The following is a 16,659-nucleotide window of genomic DNA, read 5'->3' as shown; positions in this document are numbered from 1 at the left end:
TTTTGGTAGAGATGGGGTTTCACTATGTTGATCAGGCTGGTCTCAAACTCGTGACCTCAAGTGATCCACCACCTTGGCTTCCCAAAGTTCTGGGATTACAGGTGTGAGCCACCACACCCAGCTGAACTTCTGGTTAGGCACAACTATTTCCATCTTTGTCTCACTTACATGTATGAAAGCCTGCTTCTTATCACTTGTCTTTGCACTTTATTTTCTCATTTTCTAATCATTTTTTAAAGTAGAAAAATAGAACAAAACATTAAAATTATTTGCAAATGCATCCTAACTGTTCAAGGTGGTGCTACAGACAAAACTGAACTAGCTGGTGGCTGGTAGAAGGCATCTCTGTATGTTTACATAGTAAAGAGTAATTTTTAGCTGAAGTTTGAAAGCCTAAGATTGATTTTACCACATATCATTTAGATGTATCAATATATAATGTATACAAGTAAAAGTTATGTAAAAGTTCAATGCATTAAAGTCAAGGATCAGCCATATTGAAATCCCTAATGTACTTAAAATATAATCCATACAATTGCTCTGAAATAAATCTATTATATGAAATCATCAACATCAAATGGCCATAAGACTTCTACTCTGTTTCATACCCTGGCATTCTTTTGGTCTCTGGCATTAATTAGCTCAAAAGTTCTTGGTTGTTCTAAGCATTACCTGGAAAACAATGACATAATTAGGAATAACAAAAGATAACTTTTCCTTACCAAAAGTTAACATAGCATATTATAGCAACCCATCCCTAAACAATTGGCACTATGTTACTTTGAGTAATGAATAAAAACGTTAAGTTTGAATTGGTATTCATGTTTAATGTTCTATATTTAGGAGAAGATGGGCGGCTGGCATATGAACAATTGGACAAATTTCCTCGAGACTGTGTTAAAGTTGGAGGTCGTCATGGAACTGAAGTTGCCACAGCCTTTTAATTACAGGTTAACTGCCTAACAGCTGTCTTAATGTCTGGCCCTTTTCATCAAGATGGTGCTGTGGTTGGGGCTGGAAATTGTTTAGAGCCTGAGAGACACAACAACTAAAATAAAAATGTAGGCCGGGTGCAGTGGCTCATGCCTGTAATCCCAGTACTTTGGGAGGCCAACGCAGGAGAATTGCTTAAGCCCAGGAGGTTCGAGACCAACCTGGGCAACATAGCAAGGCCCTGTCTCTACAAAAAAAATAGTTTAATTAGTCAGGCGTGGTGGCATGCACCTGTAGTCCCAGCTACTTGGGAGGCTAAGGTGGGAGGATTGCTTGAGCCCAGAAGATTCAGGCTGCAGTGAGCCGTAATTGCACCACTGCACTCCAGACTGGGTGACAGAGCAAAACCCTGTCTCAAAAAACAAAACAAAACAACAAAAACATGTTATAGAAAGAATTCAGAGTCTCGTTTCACAGTACCTATCTACTTTTCCTTTGGCCAATATAGAATAGGGCTATGGTATAATTCAATAGATTACGTCGTCGATTGTGTCTGATAATACTCAGTGAAAGAGTCCATCTTATCTTAATATGTATGAAATTTAAAAATAGCCATCTTTGTACTTTTTTGCAAGTTTCTCTATAAGCTTGAAATAGTCATGTGATACTTCGACAAACATCATATGCCTTGCAGTTTTTCTCTGTCGTGTTCTCAGGGTTGAGTAGTCCCCTTAGCTACCTAACTTTACTTTCAATACAAAGCACAAAAAAGAATATCTTCAAATAAAAGTTTGCCTGCAGAACCTGGCAAAATGACCCATTGTGAGAGTTTAGATGTTTTAATTTTATGTGCTCCCAGCTACTCCGGAGTCTGAGGTGGGAGGATCACTTGAGGCAGAGGTTGCAGTAAGCTGAGATTGCACCACTGCACTCCAGCCCATGTGACAGAGGAATGAGAGCCAGTCTCAAAAAAAAAAAAAAAAAAAAAAAAAAACTCCCACAGTTTATTTCGTTTCTTTTCCTCATCCTGAAAATTCCAAAATCATGTTTCCATTATGGAAAAGAAGATAAGTAAATGACTAAGAACTACCTTAAGATTATGCCTATACACTTAAAAAGAAACAAAAAACTCAAAGCTTAATGTTTTTTTTTTTTAATTAATGAGAGCTATTTTTTATGATATTCTTACCGTAGGGGTGTTTTGCTGCTAAGACAAATCAAAACCAAAAGCTGTAGATTCACAAAGCTGTGATGCCCTTTGAGGTGGAGGAACCTAGAAGTCGGAGAAATCCTAATGGAGTAGGAGTGGAGGGACATTTAAAGTGGTGCCTCCTTCTGTAAAAATGACTGTGGGATTAGAAAGAAGGACATCCTGAGGGTGGTTACTGCCCCCAGAGAAATCACTCACTGGTAGGATTCCCTGGCCAAATAGTTCAAACATCAGGTCCCATTATTGCTTCAGTATCAGAGATGCAAGTTCATTAAGCAAAGTACAAGACCATTCAGTAGCTCTTATGAAATTATCTTTTCTTCCTCTGAAGAGTATACAAGGTCGGGTATGCCAAGGTATCAAAACAATATGTGTGAGTGTAATTTAAACTGTGGAATATCAACTGTACTATGGACGTGTTTGTATCATTTAGATGTCATTTTAAATATTTACATTTTAGCAAGACTTTTAAAAAGGACTAATTTCATTTCAAAGTGCAAATTGTTTGCCAGGCTTCTGGCAAATAGTTCTTTCAACTGTGAAGTTATAATGTACATATCTGTATATTTATAAATATTATATATATTCATATATCCTTGACTTTAAAGGTACATTGTACAGTCTGTAGTTAGTAGGTATAGCCTATAGCTTATGTTAAATGGTTGAAATGCTTCTTTTTATAGAAAGTCAAACACAGATGTTACAGGATTTTGTGTTGGTTTGTCTTTTTTTTGTTTTTTATTTTTTTGACTATTGCATGAGTAATTAATTCCAGATCTTTTGTATTCACTTCTGTATTTTATGTTTGGTTGAGGGGGTGCTTTTAGTTTTGTGGCATTTGTATTCATTGATCTTTCGGTCATGTAAGTTAAAATAAAAATTATTTTTGAATTACTAGCTTCATGTGCAGTCTGATGTTATTTTTTTTCACATGCCCTTTCTGAGTTGGTATTTACAGAACACACTGCACCTCATTTTCACCTTGATTTTATTTTATTTATTTATTTTGAGACGGAGTTTTGCTCTTGTTGCCCCAGCTGGAGTGCAATGGTGCGATCTCGGCTCACCGCAACCTCCGCCTCCCACCTCAAGCGATTCTCCCACCTCAGCCTCGAGTAGCTGGGATTCTCCCACCTCACCCTCTCGAGTAGCTGGGATTCTCCCACCTCAGCCTCTCGAGTAGCTGGGATTGCAGGCATGCGCCACCACGCCCGGCTAATTTTGTATTTTTAGTAGAGATGGGGTTTCTCCACATTGATCAGCTGGTCTCGAACTCCCAACCTCAGGTGATCTGCCCACCTCGACCTCCCAAAGTGCTGGGATTACAGGTGTGAGCCACCACAGCTGGCGATTTCATTTTCAATTTGAAATTCCTTTATCTCTAAATAGAGATAATAAATCTCAGTTTGTTGTAAAGCTAATTGGAGAGAAAACAGCTAAGTTTCACTGTTGTGGTATCTATGAGCAGAGACTGTGAGCTCCTTGAGGGCAAATAGTCATGGTGGCTCACGCCAAGATCGTGCCACTGCACTCCAGCCTGGGCAACAGAGTGAGATTCTGTCTCAGAAAAAAAAAAAAAAAAAAAAAAAGTGCCTTCACTGATTTGTTTATGTTCTTCCCACTCAGACCCCACCAGCATCATCACAAAGGAACCCCTGACTTTCAACTCTGACAGTATTTACCAAGCGACTCATTAAATACCAGTGATTGCTTTTACTGAGTCAGTGGTAAAAACATTTTCCTCTATAAGGTTTGCTACTATACTGTTTAACTAAATTGCCTTAGTTACTTTACAAAATTATAAAGTAAAATTGTAAACCTCAGTTCACTGAAAAATGCCAGTACTTGTTGCTGTATCAGAAAAACTCAAATAAAATACTTTTATCCCTGACTTTTCCTGGAGACAGTGCCTCTTAGTAAACAAATATTATCTTTTGGTTTTGAGACAGTCCTAAGTACACCTTGTTCAAGGAATAATAATTGTTTGCTAAAAATTAGAACTCTAACTTCTCATGCATTCAAGAAGTATTTGCTGCTTACTTACTATGAACAAGGAGTATGCCAAGGACTATTCTTGGCACTGGAAATAGAGTAGTAGAGAAAAATAAAAGACATAACAATCCCTGCCCTCCCAGACCTTACATCCTGGCAAAGGGAAGACAGCGAAGCAGAGAAGGGGAAAAATGATTGCACAAGGTGGGGTGAAGAGAGGCACAGGGAGAAAGCAAAGATCACAAGTTTAAAAGGAGTGGTCAGGGGCCGGGCACAGTGGCTCACACCTGTAATTCCAGCACTTTGGGAGGCCAAGGCTGAGGATCCCTTGAAGCCAGGAAATCAAGACCAGCCTGCACGGCATACTGAAATTCCCATCTCTACAAAAATTTTAAAAACCAGCTGGACGTGGTGGCGTGCACCGGTGGTCCCAATTACTTGGGAGGCTGAAGCAGAAGGATTGCTTGAGCCCAGGAGTTTGAGGCTACAGTGAGCTATGATCGTGCCACTGCACTCTAGCCTGGGTGACACAGCAAGACCCTGTATCAAAAAAAAAGGAGTGCAAAGGCCTCACAGAAAATTACATTTGTGGAATGACCCGAGGAGCTATTGGGATGAGTCACGTCGATTATCTCTGGGAAGGACATTCCAGGCAGAGGCAACTGGAGGCAACTAAAATATTCCTCTCTAAAATGCTGGAGATTATAGTGAAAAGGTTAAAACAGGGACATATTCTGCCACTCCTTTCTGCCTTGGTCAGCTCGTAACCAGAGCTCAGAGATAGCACTGCCAGAGGATCCAGGAACAGACTTTACTCTTCCCATCAGCTTACCTTCCCGCATTTTCTCACCTTTTGGAAGCCTGAAGATGGTCTTTTGTCTTGTCACTAGATAGGATTTGTGGCTGTTAGTTAAAATACTATTTAAGCAAAGCCCCTAAGCCACTGCCTAGAGACAGAAATATTTTTGAACTGAAGTCTCTCCTGTGCATTGGGTACAACACACATTAATAAACTTCCATTTATTTTTGTTTTGTTAATCTGACTTTTATTTTCAGGACAGTGTCTCAACTAAAAACCTAAAAAGGAGAAAAAAAGAAATTATGTTTTCTCCCCTGCACAGCAATAAGTACAAAAGCCTTGAAAAGAAGCCACGCTTGGTGTTTTGGATTTGCTAGTACCCACAATTAAGACAAAGAAAAAAGAACAGGGGATATTAATTGTAATAATATATTTTATTTAACCTAATATAAAATATTTCAAGATATGATCAAAATAAAAATTATTGAAATATTTTACATGTTTTCCAAGTCTTCAAAGTCCAGGGTGCATGTTGCACTTACAGCACATCTCAACTGAGACTAATCACATTTCAAATACTCAGCCATGTGTGGCTACCTTATCAGACAAGGAAGGTCTGTTTTTCCCAATTGTCCCAGTAATACCCTTTACAGCACACACAAACACACACACACACACACACAGAGACACATACACACGTGTTTATGTACAGAATCCAAGCAGGGATTACATTTTTATTTTTATTTATTTATTTATTTTTCAAGATGGAGTTTTCACTCTTGTCGCCCAGGCTGGAGTGCAATGGCACGATCTCGGCTCACCACAACCTCTGCCTCCTGGGTTCAAGCAATTCTCCTGCCTCAGCTTCCCAAGTAGCTGGGATTACAGGCATGCGCCACCACGCCCGGCTAATTGTGTATTTTTAGTAGAGACGGGGTTTCGCCTTGTTGGTCAGGCTGGTCTTGAACTCCTGACCTCAGATGGCATTACAGCCATGAGCCACCACGCCTGGCCATTTATTTTTTTATTTTTTATTTTTTGGGGTTGGAGCTTCACTCTTGTCACCCAGGTTGGAGTGCAATGGCATGATCTTAGCTCACTGCAACCTCTGCCTCCCAGGTTCAAGTGATTCTCCTGCCTCAGCCTCCTGAATAGCTGGGATTACAGGCGTGCACCACCACGCCTGGCTAATTTTTGTATTTTTAGTAGAAAAGGGGTTTCACTATATTGACCAGGCTAGTCTTGAACTCATGACCTCAGATGATCCACATGCTTTGGCCTCCCAAAGTGCTGGGATTACAGGTGAGAGCCACTGCACCCAGCCTACATTTTTATTTCAGTTGTCATGTCTCTCAGGCTCTTTTAATCTAGCAGAGTAACCCCAATTTTTTTAAGCCTTCACACATTAATATATTTGAAGAGCATATGCAGGTATATTCTGTAGAATGTCTCAAATTTGGGATATGTTTTAAAGTAAAGCCAATACATTCGTTGATAAGTTGAAAATGAGATGTGAGATAGATAGAAGCCAGGGATGAATCTAGAATTTTTTACCTGAACAACTAGAAGGATGTAATACCAACTTCCAAGATACAGAAACTGAGAAGCAGCAGGTCTAGCGAGGAAGACCTGGAACTCTGTGTTGGACATGTTAAAACTGAAAAGCGTCTTGGACATTCAAATGGGGATATCAAGCTTATGACTGAATGTGAGTCTGGAGTTCAGGTGAGAAATCCAGTTAAAGATATAAAATTGGAGCAGGCGTAGTGGCTCATGCCTATAATCACAGCACTTTGGGAGGCCAAGGTGGGAGGACTGCTTGAAGCTAGGAGTTCAAAACAGCCTGGACAACATAGTGAGACCCCAATTTCTTAAAAAAAAAAATTAAAAATTTGCTAGGTGTGGTGGCCTATAGTCCCTGCTACTCAGGAAGTTGAGGCAGGAGGATCACTTGAGCCCAGGAGATCAAGGCTGCAATGAGCTATGATTGGGCCACTGCACTCCAGCCTAGGCGACAGGGCAACATATCTCAAGAAAAAATTATATATACATATAATTAATATATATATATGTAAAATACATATAACTGGGAGTCTTCAGCATATGGGTAATAGTTAAAGCCATAAACTGGTTTATCTTATCTAGGAAGTATAGATAAAGAAAAAAGGGCCGGGCATGGTGGCTTACGCCTGTAATCCCAGCATTTAGGAAGCCTAGGTGGGTGGATTGTTTGAGCCTAGGAGTTCAAGACCAGCCTGGTCAAGATGGCAAAACCCCATCTCTACAAAAAAAATTAGCTGGGCATGGTGGTGTGCACCTGTGGTCCCAGATACTCAGAAGGCTGAGGTGGGGGGATCACCTGAGCCCAGGAGGTCGAGGCTACGGTGGGCCAAGATCATGCCACTGAACTCCAGCCTGGGGGACACAGAGAGACCTTGTCTCAAAAAAAAAAAAAAAGAAAGAAAAAGAAAAAAGAAAAAAAAATAAGAACACATACAAAGATTGATGAGCCTTGGGCCCTCCAATATTTAGAGGTCATAAAGAAGAAGAGGAACCAGTAAAGGAAAATGATGAGTGGCCAGGAGGAGAAAAATTAGGAGTGTGGTATCTTAGAAGCTGGGTGAAAAGTGTTTCAGAGAGAAAGGAGTGTCAAATGTCAAAGACTGACAATTCAATGACCCTGACAGGCAATGTCAGTGGAGTCATGGGGTTGAAATCTTGTTTGGAATTCATCCAAGAAAGAATGAGAAAGACTGGAGATGGCGAGTATAGCAGCTCTTTAAAGAGCTGTACTGTAAAGGGGAGCGGGGAAGTGAATGTGCAGTCACTGCAGGAAGAAAGCATATGAAGTCAAGAGAGTTTTCTTTCTTTAATGAGAAAAAAAGTATAGCGTGTTTGTTGATAATGCAAAGAGTCCCGTTGAGATGGAAAAATTACCAAGATAAGAGAAGAACCATAGAGCAACATCCTTGAGTGAGGTGAGAGGAGCTGATTGACATCTACTGCACAGAGAGGGTATCCATAGTAATACAGGAGGAAAGACAGAGTCTATGGGTACCATAAACGCAGTTAGGTAGGTGGATGCACTGGTAAGAGTTATGCAAGTTCTCTTTTCATGGCTTCTATTTTCTCAGCAAAATAAGATAAATCTATGATGTAGAGAACTCTCTTTGGGTAGCAAACAGGCAAAAGAGGTAACAATAGTATGAAAGATCTATGGAAAGAAGCAAAGTACATGTTGGAATAATCAGACTAGAATGGGCAAGTTCCAAATATTCCCTGCCTGAGCAAAGGTTCAAAGACAGTAGTGAGATTCATGTGCATTACGGGAAACAAGTTTAAGTTGAGGTTTTGTACACCAGAGAAATGAAAGTAAAATTGTTTAGTCCAAATAGTAGAAGGCCCTCAATGACAAGCTGAAGAATTTAGGCATATATTGCTTTGCATATTCCATTCCACAGTGTTGCTAAGTGATGCATTCCAGAGTTCTTGACTGTGAACTCCTGTGACTGCCAGTGGTGTACCTGAAGGACCATTGGCCTTTTTACACAATGGCTCACAGCCGATTTTCTTGTACGCAAATTTGGGTTAAGATGTATGGGTATTTTGCGTGGCTGGGTCGGCGTCTCCAGAAATTCTGGCGTGTCACTGTTAAGGGCTTTTTTGTTAAGAAGAAGGAAAAAAAAATCCCTTCAGCTGAGACTTATTTTCATGAGGAAAAAATTGCTGTACTTGGCCAAGTGTTGATGAATGAATCTCTACCCATTGAGAAGAGAGCTCAAGCTGCCCAGAAAATTGGACTGCTGGCCTTCACAGGTACTGATCTAACCAGCTGTGCTAAAATGAGCGTTTCACGACACTCATTTTATAACACCGTAGTTTAGTAATTTTTCTTAGCTGTAATCTTAAAATTCTGGTAACATTTCATTGGATGAGAGGGATATTTGCTAAGCGAACGCAGCCAGGTTTTATTCACCTTGAAATACTCACTCTTGGCCGGGCACGGTGGCTCACGCCTGCAATCCCAGCAATTTGTGAGGCCAAGGTGGGTGAATCACCTGAGGTCTGGAGTTCAAGACCAGCTGATCAACATGGTGAAACACTGTCTCTACTAAAAATACAAAAAATTAGCTGGGTGTGGTGGTGCATGCCTGTAATACCAGCTACTTGAGAGGCTGATGTAGGAGAATCGCTTGAACCCGGGAGGCGGAGGTTGCAGTGAGCTGAGATCGTGCCATTGCACTCCAGCCTGGGCAAAAAGAGCAAAACTCCATCTCAAAAAAAAAAAAGGAAAGAAAGAAAGAAATACTCACTCCTGGGTGCTTGCTTAAAGGAACCAGGGAGGAGACCAGCAAGCAGAGACCTTCCCAGGCTTTTCATATCACTGCTTGCTTATCAACACACACTTTCTGGTCTTCATGGCAGCAGCATGGGAGGTGGGGGAAAAAGACAGGAAAATTCAAAGTATCCAAAGTATCCTCTACAGGGCAACAAGAATATGAACATATAAGCATTCCAAAGTGTTACTAGCTACTAGATACACCAAATACTTCTGGAAATGCAAATGCTTGTTTTACAGGAGGACCACCTGCTGGGAAATTTGCAGCTGAGTACATGGAAGAAGTGGCTCACTTGTTGCGAGATGAGGAGCTGGCACCAAAAATAAAGATCCTGCTGCTCCAGGGTGTGGCATGTTGGTGTTACTTAAACCCTGTCAGCCAAAAAAGAGCCAAAAGTCTGCAATTTATTCCTATTCTCATTAGTTTTTTTGAAGGCAGATTCGAGTCTACTATCAAAAGTGAAATAAACAGCTACCTCCTCCTTAAATTTTGGACTTGTTACGTTCTCTCTGTCATGACATGCAATAACTTGTCTTACGTCAAGGAGCTTAAAAACCACAGTGCTCTAAAATATCATTTGCAAATGTTGGCTGCTGAGAATTGGTCTGGATGGACAGAGAATTTTGCAGAGGTGCTGTATTTCCTAATTGGTTTTCACAGGAATTAGTTTCTCTAAATCCAGTTACATGTTGCAGCTCTCTGTGCCATTGTATTACCCTGGAAAACTGAAATAAACAATAAAAGTCAATGTTTTCCTTTGTAGTTGAAGAGTTCTGTATAGATTTTCATACAGTTAACTGCAATAATCAAACTACAGAAAAGCAATGTTGTTTAAAATTACCTCGTAGAGAGAGCCCATTGAGCTTGCTCATGAGTGTATTCTTTCCCATTAGGAAATAAAGATGTTAAAGCGTGCAGTTAGATACAATGGGGAATATGAATGAAACCACCTTTGCAAAAATGATGACAGTGAGAAAAATCTGACAGCGAAAGAAAGCTGACCTCACTGATGCCATCTTTCTTCTAACCTCTAAGCTGCCCTTGTTCATTCGTGGGCATAGGCCAAACTAACTTTGGGAAGAATTTAGTTCATAGTTTAACTATGAAACAAAGATGATTACCTAGACTCTTCCCTGAAACAAACTCCCTCCTTACTTGGGGACCAGATTGCTTTTATAAAACTAACACATTAGCTACAGATTGGAAATTATGGCTCAGGAGTCATGCAGCCAGAGGCCACAAGATTCTAACCTCCCCAGTTGCACCTACAGTATTGAAAAACCTAAGATTGGTATTTGAGGTATTTTTCAGACCCTGCATTCTGATGGGTCAGCTGGCACCACCCAGACTGCCAAGCTGGGTCTTCTGATCTTATGGTCACCAACCAGCAACTGACTCAGCACAAGAGGACAAGTTCCAGCCTCCTATGATTTCATCTCCAATGGAACCAAATGGCATTCCCCATTCCCTAGCCCCCTGCCCACGAAACTATCCTTAAAAAACCCTAACCTCCAAATTTTCAGAGAGGCTGATTTGAGTAATAATAAAACTCTGGTCTCCCGTTTAGCCAGCTCTATGTGTATTAAAATCTTTCTCTATTGCAGTTCCCTTGTCTTGATAAATCTGCTCTGTCTGCGCAAAGAGCAGGAAGAACTCATGGGGCAGTTACATGAATACTTGTAAAATTACAGAACTGGAATATTATTTTTGCCACCTATTATACAAAGGCTAGAGAGAATGACCATCCCCAATGTTTACCATTAAATCATGAAACTCTTATTTTCTAATATATCTTTTTATGAAGTTGATTAAAAATATGTATTTTACAATTGATTTCCGATTGGGAAAAAAATCTATGCTGGTAATTTTTTTTAACCATATGCTTCTGTGCGGAAAAAAAAATTATTAAAAGTAAAAAAAAAGACCTCAAAAAAATTAAGTTCATAAAATGGAAATTCATCAGAAGATACGTCATGTATATATATTAGGAGCAATGGTGCGCTTTGGGAGTTATTAGATGACATTAAACCAAGGCACCCAGAAAGGCCAAATCCTAGCTCCACCCACAGCTACCTCCTTCAGCAGGCACTATTGACCCACCTGAATCCTTTCAGCCCTATTTCAGTACAGAACCTCCGGTGGCGGTGCTTTTGAGATGGTTCTCTGGCTATCAGAGCATGATCTGGTTGCACATAGGGCCGACTGGGAATTAGCACTAGAATTAGCACTCCTCCTGCCTACCTCCACCTGCAGCAGCCCGCAACTCCACTGGCACAAACGTCTGGATGGAGATGGAGCGCACGTGTTCCGACGCCTAAAGTTAGGTAGGCTCTTTGATTTTCATAAAAAGATGTTATTCTCTCTGTTTTGTCTACTAGATAATCTGCAACAGAGTACCTGCACTCTGTGTGTGTTAACCAATCTCATCAAAAGTTTTATTCGAAAAAGTAATATTGGCAGAAAAGTGCCTAAGGGATATGTACCTGATTCTCTAACTACAGTAACACCTGCCTCTAGCTTCAGTTGCAACCATAACATTGAATTATGTACTTTCATCTTTCACAGACTTGCTTTGACTGAGTGTGCTTTAGTGTTAGGCACAGAGGGGGCTATTAAAAAAAAATGTCGTGTAGATTCGTGATCCTCACTTGTATTTGGGATAGGAATGTTGTGGAGGATGCTAATCACATCATCAGATGGGGTTTCCTTAAGAAGGATCTGGAGGGGAATTTTCTCAGATCTTAGACCAGAAAAAGCTGTGTTCTGCTGAGCAACCGTATATTTCCATTCTTTGTGGTTTTGTGAAGTATGGAATGCAGAGTTTCTCGACTAAAATCTAGTTGATAGGAATACATTAAGGATTGGAAATTGGAAGTTCCATTTAGATACTGAATTACTGCCAGGAATTACTTTTTTTCTTTTTTCTTTCTTTCTGTCTTTTTTTGAGATAGCCTCCTACTCTTTCACCCGGGCTGGAGTGCAGTGGTGCAATCATAGCTCACACCACTGAGCTATGAATATTATCAAGACAGGGGAATTGCAATAGAGAAAGAGTTTAATACACGTAGAGCTGGCTAAATGGGAGACCAGAGTTTTGTTATTACTCAAATTAGCCTCTCTGAAAATTTGGAGGCATAGATCATACATAACCGTGAACTCCTGGGCTCAAGCAATCCTCCTGCCTCAGCCTCTCATGGAGCTAGAGTTACAGGTGCAAGCCACTATGCCCTGCTAATTTCTTTTTCATATATATATACACATATATGTTTACACACACGTTTTTAAAGTAGAGATGGAGTCTCGCTATTTTGCCCAGGCTGATCTCAAACTCCCAGGCTGAAGCATTCCCTCCTGCCTTGGCCTCCCAAAATTTTGGGATTACAGGTGTCAGCCACCACATTCAGCCTTTTAATGCTTTTAAAATTAAGTTTTTATTTCAAAGTAATGCACGTACACAGTTTAAAAAGTCAAATAATGTAAGGCCTCTAGTGAGAAACAGCAGGCTCTGAGTCCCTTCCTCATTTACACTCCCAGAGGGAACCATCTGAATTCTTTCAGTTGTTTCTTCTGGTATTTATTTACCTCCATATTTCTAAATAATTTATATACATTGTTAATTCTTGTCTTTTTTTTTTTTTCAATTTTGGGGATTTTTGTTCTTCCTTCTGAATAGGACAGATGGAATTTGGCATTCTAACACTCATCTTGCCTACCTCCACCTGCCCTACTCTTCCTCTCTCGATGTAATTATGTCACAATTGTTGATTTAAAAAATATGATAGCTGGGCACAGTGGCTCACACCTGTAATCCCAGCACTTCAGGAAGCTGAGGTGGGAGGACTGCTTGAGGCCAAGAGTTTGAGACTAGCCTGGGTAACATAGCAAGACCCATCTCTGTTATAAATAAATACATTAAAACCCAATAAGATTAATTCAGTATTTTCAAGGCTAAGTCATACAGGATATTATGATTACACTTCCTTCTTTCCACAACTCTGTTTTCTCTGGAGTTTTTGTTTTGTTTTGTTTTTGAGATGGAGTCTCGCTCTGTCGCCCAGGCTGGAGTGCAGTGACACGACTTCGGCTCGCTGCAACCTCCGCCTCCCAGGTTCAAGTGATTCTCCTATCTCAGCCTCCCAAGCAGCTGGGACTACAGGCACGTGCCACCATGCCTGGCTAATTTTTTCGTATTTTTAATAGAGACGGGGTTTCATCACATTGGCCAGGCCGATCTCAAACTCCTGACCTCGTGATCCACCCACCTCCGCCTCCCAAAGTGCTGGGATTACAAGCGTGAGCCACCGCGCCAGGCTGGAGTTTGTTTTTCACTTAGTTTTCTGAATACCTATCACTTTTATTTATTTTTTTATTTTATTATTGTTATACTTTAAGTTTTAGGGTACATGTGCACAATGTGCAGGTTACATATGTATACATGTGCCATGTTGGTGTGCTGCACCCATTAACTCGTCATTTAGCATTAAGTATATCTCCTAATGCTATCCCTCCCCCCTCCCTCCACCCCACAACAGTCCCTGGAGTGTGATGTTCCCCTTCCTTTGTCCATGTGTTCTCATTGTTCAATTCCCACCTATGAATGAGAACATGTGGTGTTTGGTTTTTTGTCCTTGCAATAGTTTGCTGAGAATGATGGTTTTCAGTTTCATCCATGTCCCTACAAAGGACATGAACTCATCATTTTTTATGGCTGCATAGTATTCCATGGTGCCACATTTTCTTAATCCAGTCTATCGTTGTTGGACATTTGGGTTGGTTCCAAGTCTTTGCTGTTGTGAATAGTGCCGCAATAAACATACATGTGCATGTGTCTTTATAGCAGCATGATTTATAATCCTTTGGGTATATACCCAGTAATGGGATGGCTGGGTCAAATGGTATTTCTAGTTCTAGATCCCTGAGGAATCGCCACACTGACTTCCACAATGGTTGAACTAGTTTACAGTCCCACCAACAGTGTAAAAGTGTTCCTATTTCTCCACATCCTGTCCAGCACCTGTTGTTTCCTGAATTTTTAATGATCGCCATTCTAACTGGTGCCTATCACTACTTTATTCCCACACTTTCCTCTATATGTCTAATATCTCTCAATACAATCATGCACTGAGTAACTCTCAGCTCCAGCTCCATCATCCTTTTGCTCCAATCTGGGCCTGCCCTATAGCTAACGAATACAGTATTTTAGGGGTTCCCTTCAACATCCAGGACCCCCCATTACCCGTCTCATCTTGAAGCCTCTGTTTCCTGTATACTATCTCTTCCCTTTTCCTGGTTCATTCCAACATTTTAATTTGAAAATTTTTCAGTAGTTTCCAGATAAAGAATGAAGGGGAGGTAAATGTTTTGAGCATTTGCATATCCAATGATGTCTTTATTCTTCACTTGATTAATAATTTGACTTCAGCCTGTCCTTGAACCAAGAGAAGCAGCTGAGAACATCAGTGTTCTGTGCAAGCCCTCACTCCCCAGAGGAAGAAGGGAAGAGCTGAGGCAAGCACATGAGGGTTATTCTTCCCAAAGTCATTAATCAGGCAAGTCCCTCATCTCCACTAAAACCAGGAGTGTTGCAGCTATTGGAGATTCCTACTCCAGGAAGAAAACATTAGATATGGAAAAGAAGCATATATGCAACGAATTAAAATGTATAAATTCATGTAAGGATAAAAAGAAAAGAAGTAGCTGCTTCTGTATCTTTCCAGAAGTATTCTATCTATATACAAGAAAATATACATCTATCCCTTTCGTCATCCTTGTTTTAACACATAGTAGCATTCTATACATACATAATTTATTTCACAGTTGGTTCTACATCTTAAAGAGTTTGATTCTTTTCTACTGCTTCAGAGTATTTCATTGTATGACTGTACTATACAGTTGATCCTCGAACAAAATGGGTTTGAACTGCTCAGGTCCACTTATATAAAGATTGTCTTCTGCCTCAGCCACCCGAGACAGCAAGTCTGCCACCGAGACTCCTCTTCAGCCTACTCAGTGTGAAGACGATGAGGATGAATACCCTTATGATGAACCACTTCTGCTTAATGAATAGTAAAAAATATTTTCTCTTTTTTATGATCTGCTTAATTCTTTTCTCTACCTTACTTTATTGTAAGAACACAGGATATAGGCCGGGTGCGGTGGCTCACGCCTGTAATCCCAGCACTTTGGGAGGCTGAGGAGTGTGGATCACCTGAACTCCGGAATTCGAGCCCAGCCTGGCCAACCTAGTGAAACCCCATCTCTACTAAAAATACAAAAATTATCTGGGCATGGTGGCATGTGCCTGTAGTCCCAGCTACTCAGGAGGCTGAGGCAGGAGAATCGCTTGAACCCAGGAGGCGGAGGTTGCGGATTGCACCACTGCACTCCAGCCTGGGAAACAGAGTGAGACTCCGTCTCAAAAAAAAAATAAAAAAACACAGGATATAATACATGTAACATACAAAATATGTGTTAATCAACTGTTTATATTATCAGCAAGGCTTCCAGTCAACATTAGCCTAATAATTAAGTTTTGAGAGAGTCAAAAATTATATGCAAGGCTGAGCATAGTGGCATGCCTGTAATCCCAGCTACCTGTAAGACTGAAGCAGGTGGATCACTTGAGCCCAGCCTAAAAAACATAAGACCTTGCCTCAAATAAAAAACTAATTTCAGCCGGGTGGGGTGGGGCTCATGCCTGTAATCCTAACACTTTGGGAGGCCTAGATGGGAGGATTGCTTGAATTCAGGAATTCAAGACCAGTCTGGGCAACATAGTGAGACATCTCTACAAAAAAAATCAGCCAGGTGTGGTGGTGTGTGCCTGTAGTCCCAGCTACTTGGGAGGCTGAGGCAGGAGGACCGCTTGAGCCCAGGAGGCAGAGGTTGTAGAGAGCCAAAATTGTGCCACTGCACTCCAGGTGACAGAGTGAGACCCAGTCTCAAATAACAACTTCAAAACAGAAAATTTATCTTGGTCGGGTGTGGTGGCTCGTGCCTGTAATCCTGGCACTTTGGGAGGCTGAGGTGGGCAGATCACCTGAGTCCAGGAGTTCGAGACCAGCCTGGCCAAAATGGCGAAACCCCGGTCTCTACTAAAAATACAAAAATTAGCCAAACATGGTGGTGTGTGCCTGTAATCCCAGCTACTCGGGAGGCTGAGGCAGGAGAATCACTTGAACCCAGAGGCGGAGGTTGCAGTAAGCCAAGATCATGCCACTGCACTCAAGCCTGGGTGATTGAGCCAGACTCCATTTCAAAAAAAACAAAAAAAAAGAAAAAAGAAAAATTATCTAAATTTTAAAAGCAGAAAATTGCCAAAGAAAATTTGTATTAGCCAGGCGTGGTGGCACGCGCCTGTAGTCACAGGTACTCTGGAGGCTGAG

General features: G+C 40.9%; 2 protein-coding genes across 3 annotated transcripts in view; both read left to right on the top strand.

Annotated features, from left to right (window-relative positions):
- Positions 1 to 3,046, top strand: part of RIPOR2 (RHO family interacting cell polarization regulator 2) — a 102,694-nt gene extending 99,648 nt beyond the window's left edge. For both annotated transcript variants that reach the window (XM_030817388.1, XM_030817387.1), the window contains one exon: positions 844 to 3,046. In XM_030817388.1, coding sequence (XP_030673248.1) covers positions 844 to 944 — 101 coding nt within the window. In that variant the 3' untranslated portion in view covers positions 945 to 3,046. The remainder of the gene's footprint in view (positions 1 to 843) is intronic.
- A 5,379-nt stretch (positions 3,047 to 8,425) lies between these two features.
- On the top strand, positions 8,426 to 10,036 carry ARMH2 (armadillo like helical domain containing 2). The gene is made up of 2 exons (XM_012508860.2): positions 8,426 to 8,750; positions 9,514 to 10,036. Exons 1-2 carry the CDS (start codon positions 8,486 to 8,488, stop codon positions 9,939 to 9,941), a joined length of 693 nt encoding a protein of 230 aa, XP_012364314.1. The 5' UTR covers positions 8,426 to 8,485; the 3' UTR covers positions 9,942 to 10,036.
- The last annotated feature ends 6,623 nt before the right edge of the window (positions 10,037 to 16,659 follow it).

This window comes from Nomascus leucogenys, chromosome 8 (assembly GCF_006542625.1).
Source record: "Nomascus leucogenys isolate Asia chromosome 8, Asia_NLE_v1, whole genome shotgun sequence".
NCBI lineage: Eukaryota > Metazoa > Chordata > Mammalia > Primates > Hylobatidae > Nomascus > Nomascus leucogenys.
This window is presented reverse-complemented; position numbering and strand designations above follow the sequence as displayed.